This window comes from Strongylocentrotus purpuratus, unplaced genomic scaffold (assembly GCF_000002235.5).
Source record: "Strongylocentrotus purpuratus isolate Spur 01 unplaced genomic scaffold, Spur_5.0 spur5_scaffold_9, whole genome shotgun sequence".
In the NCBI taxonomy this organism is placed as follows: domain Eukaryota; kingdom Metazoa; phylum Echinodermata; class Echinoidea; order Camarodonta; family Strongylocentrotidae; genus Strongylocentrotus; species Strongylocentrotus purpuratus.
Genome location: NW_022145615.1, coordinates 6,025,128 through 6,029,326, shown reverse-complemented (window position 1 = coordinate 6,029,326; position 4,199 = coordinate 6,025,128). Strand labels below are relative to the sequence as shown.

At 41.0% G+C, this 4,199-nt stretch overlaps 1 protein-coding gene across 1 annotated transcript; it reads left to right on the top strand.

Moving 5' to 3' along the window:
* The first annotated feature begins 569 nt into the window (after nt 1-569).
* Nucleotides 570-2,397, top strand: LOC578951 (arg8-vasotocin receptor). The gene has a single exon (XM_003726503.3). The coding sequence runs from the start codon at nt 1,073-1,075 to the stop codon at nt 2,129-2,131; it is 1,059 nt and encodes a 352-aa protein (XP_003726551.1). The 5' UTR covers nt 570-1,072; the 3' UTR covers nt 2,132-2,397.
* The last annotated feature ends 1,802 nt before the right edge of the window (nt 2,398-4,199 follow it).

Sequence of the window (4,199 nt, the reverse complement as noted above, 5' to 3'; positions counted from 1 at the left end):
ATGGCACATACGTTTCTTGGTAAAAGGCTGCGACGTGATATCGCTCTGTCCAGCTGGTCGATTGCTCTCCTAACTCCCCCGACTTGACTGCGGTGAAAGTGCAAATTCTGCTTGGAAAACAGACTGAGACTGTGTTTTATTTATAGCGTGAGTGTGCAATGCGCCATCACAATACCCTTTTTCTTTCTAAGATTTTGTATTTCCCTTCACCAAGATGTGAACGAGCTGACAAATAAACACATCAGAAAGACATGCATGAGCCCCTTACACAGAACACCGTTCATGTTTTGCTGTTAATAGCGAGGTGCTATTGAACAGCAAAATGGACAGTGATTTGTAGCACAGCGCCAGACTCTCCGATGATAACTGGTCGAACGGGAGTCACCGAGACAGGACAATCGACCAATGAGGACCAAGATCATGTGTGACGTCACGTTGATTTCTTTCTTGCATGCAGTCACCCCTGATAGCTTTCTGTGTCTCTCTCCCGAGCAGCCTGCCTGGCTTATTGGTGTCCGCCGTAGACAAGGCATAGTGCTTCTCGTATGTGTGGCTGGGCGCGCTGTGGCACGATTTGGTGGTGGAATGAACTCGCATATATAAAGTGGTCAAGTCATCTTGGTGGAATTAATTTGATCGAGAGATTCGTGACGAGCGCATCTGGGTTGCTACTCTCTAGTTGTGCCGAAAGTAGCATCTCTCTTTAAAGTTTCTCATGGCTCTTAAGTTACGCGTTTTTCGCAAAACGCTCTGTGGCTTATATTTGGAAATCAAGGAATCGCGGACGAGGAAAAATGACCCGTTACTAACTACTCATTTTACTAACTGTAATATTGTAGTCTGCGAAAACCAAGGAATTTTGAGCCTGTAATGAATTATTTTGCAGCATTTTCCAGCAGGAAAATTTAAGGAACGATCTTCGATTTTATGAAGTCAACTAACAAATCCAGACATACATTTGTTTGCTTTGGAGAAAACTGAGTTTATATATTTAGACATGTATTGTCGACATCACCATAGAATGTATTGACACGATTTTACAAGCTGCGTTTGTAGCTGATATCTAAGGCAGATGGAGGCCCATTATACAACCACCATGAATGACATAGACTCTCCGACTGAGCTAATCAACACAACTGACGGTCATGATAAGCCTGGCCCTGCCTATGACAGCAAGTCGCGTATCGCAGCTCTTTCCATCGTGTTCGCCATCGGACTGGTAGGAAACCTGCTCGTCTACGTCTGGCTCTACCAACATCGCAAAGAACGTAATCGAATTCAAGTTTACATGACATCGTTGACGACCACCGATGTTCTAGTTCTCTTCGTCATCCTCATCGAGCTTATTCAGGAGTTGGAAGGCAGGGTGTGGCATTCGAGCGATGCGGCGTGTAGACTTTTTCGGCTCTATGAGAGCCTAGCACTGATGGCCAGTAGCAACATGGTTGTAGGTATCGCCATAGACCGTTACCATTCGGTCATCAGAGCTCTGAAGAAACCCCTACCCGAGCTTTGGGTCATCGGCATAGCCTGGCTGGCAGCTCTCCTCTGTTCTTTACCCCAGCTGGCCGTGTTCAGGAAAGATCACATTACGAGCGGAACGCCATTCTGCATGACCGGTTTTCAAAAGCTGCCAAAATGGCACATAAAACTCTACGTGACCTACGTTTCCTTAGTTGCGTTCCTCATTCCCTTTTTCATCATTTGTTACACCTACCTTCGTATTCTCCTCCGCCTTTGGCTCGGAGGCGGTTCTTCCCTGTTCAAAAACAAGTCGAAGTGGCAGCGGACGTCGAGGTGGAGGACGCTTAAGATGACCATGGTCATCATCACCGCATACGTCCTGTGCAACGTACCCTTTTTCAGTATGCAACTCATACGCGTCTACGTCAATATGGAGAACTTTAATATGGTAATCTACGGAATCTTCGCCATCTTTGCCTCGTGCAACAGCGCCACGAACCCGTATGTTTTCCTTTTCTTTAATGTCTGTAAGTCAAAAAAGGGATATGAGAAGGCCGGATCTACGCAACAGACGAGTCTGGAAGCGTCCAACGTCTCGACCGGTCCCCGTATATATCGAGAAACTCGTCTCAGCAATGGTAACGAAAAAGTCCAGCAGTCTCCGTAAATATACAGCGGATTTTGTGGCAACCCCATCGCATCACATCTTATGAGGTCGTAAGTACTTGCTAATCCAACTTTTTTTTCTCCAAAATAAACTATGTTATGATGATTATATTGTATCATGTCCGACTGGATCATCGGTTGCAATAACGACAGGGACGTTGACAAAAAACATTTATATCGACCTCGCCTTCACGGCACAAGACTGCAACAATAATAACACCGTGGGGAAGGAAGGACAATTCATGGAATCAGCTGATTGTTGTGGTGCAAAGGTTTCATTTTGGTGAGTGAGAGATTCGTAACAGATTCAATTGATTAAGTGCTTGAACCTAGAAACTGAAAAAAAGAAACGAGGTACGATTAAATTCTACGGCAACTGTGCACTGATGAAAAACAATCTAATGACATGGTGAGGACGATCATCCGCCTTTTTTTTTTTCCTCAACGGTTTTAGATCCTGAGCTGTCAATGCTTACGATTCGTCACGCTCTTGAGTAGACGAGAGAAAGATAAGAGTACGTTGACTCGAGAAACCAGATAGGGTCGTTAACGCGTGCAACGTCGTTCTGGTCTCCGCCCAGGAGATCAATCGACCAAACCGACCAAACCTAAGTTAATCAATATTTGGTTTACTTGTTTCTTGAAGGGCGATAACCAAGTTAATGATTCAATCAACGTGAACAGACGGGAGCTGATCTGTTAAACAAGTTTCATTAGATTAAGGAAACAAAAACGCTCGAGTTGTTTTATTACTCCCTAAACGAGTGACTTGTTTTTTAGATAGTGCATTTGTCTGAAAGAACGCTTCGTTTACGTTGAGAGTGTCAGAATTCTTGAAGTAATCATACGATATAATTTCTCGCTTGTGACATAAATCTGCCTGTTAATTCTATCATGTCACAATAATTCTTGATTGAAAAGAGTAAACACTACATGTAAATTCACTGAGTACGAACAAAAAATAATGGCGATGCTTCTAAGATACGACAACGAAGCAAAGCAAAATATTTTTGTACATAATAGCTTCTATACATAAATTTATTATCTTGTAATTAATTATTGTATATTTCACTTCAAAGAATTTGTGTGATTTGTGTCATATTATAGCTTTCTAGATAGAAGTGATAACAATATTACATTTATGTTTAGTCACATCAGTTGTTTTGTATTGCAGAAATTTATATTTTCTGTATTACGTGCACGGAAAACCATGTTTTGGTTGGAAAATCGGGACATGCAACGATAAATGTTAATGTATCATTGACTAGTTCTTCTTTTTATTTTTTTATTGGATGCTTTTCCAAAATCCGCTCCTGATCATTTCTCACACAAGAAAATAATGGCGACAAAAATATTCGAAAACCTTTGATAATACTAAATGTTTCACAGCTTGTACAGGAAAAGACATGTAAAAGCAACGTTCATGAATTTCCGTTTTGTATGAATTTACAATACAGATTGCCATACCATAACCTTAAACACCTTTTTGAGAATGTATTATCATGCTTCTAGTAATTATTTTTATTCACATGATTTATTGAAGAAAAAAAGTGAACTGGTCAAAGAGTTATTTCGGAAAGATTCCACATGGAAATTTACATATGGAAATGAAATATGAATTATTGTTTTGGGCAATATTAATTGTCAAAGTCCTTATGTAAGAAATGAACGAGAAGTATTCACTTTGTGAGATGGGTAGCAATGTTACCATGCTTGAGACGAGTGGGTAAACCTACAATTCATTGTTATTATTATTAAACCACACCCGGTTTAAATGCTTTCAGTTGATACTGTAAACATTCGTGATTACAAAGGAATGTCTTTATTTTCATGTTTTGTATTGTTTTCAACGACATGCCAGACGTGTCATCATTTTTAACCTAGTTATTTGAATGCCACCTATTATTAAATATAAATCCCCATAACGCCCGTGTCTGCAATTCCGCCGGGCCACATCAATAATGTGCGAAGTAAGCTGATGTGATGATGTGATGGTTGGGCTCGCTTTCTGCTTATTGTTAACGCGTTAATTGGTTAGGCTGCCATGGCGCGGTTTCTAAGTACGAGAG

Excerpts from the sequence above, each read along its gene's own strand:
- LOC578951 (XM_003726503.3), top strand. The coding sequence starts at position 1,073 with ATGGAGGCCCATTATACAACCACCATGAATGACATAGACTCTCCGACT.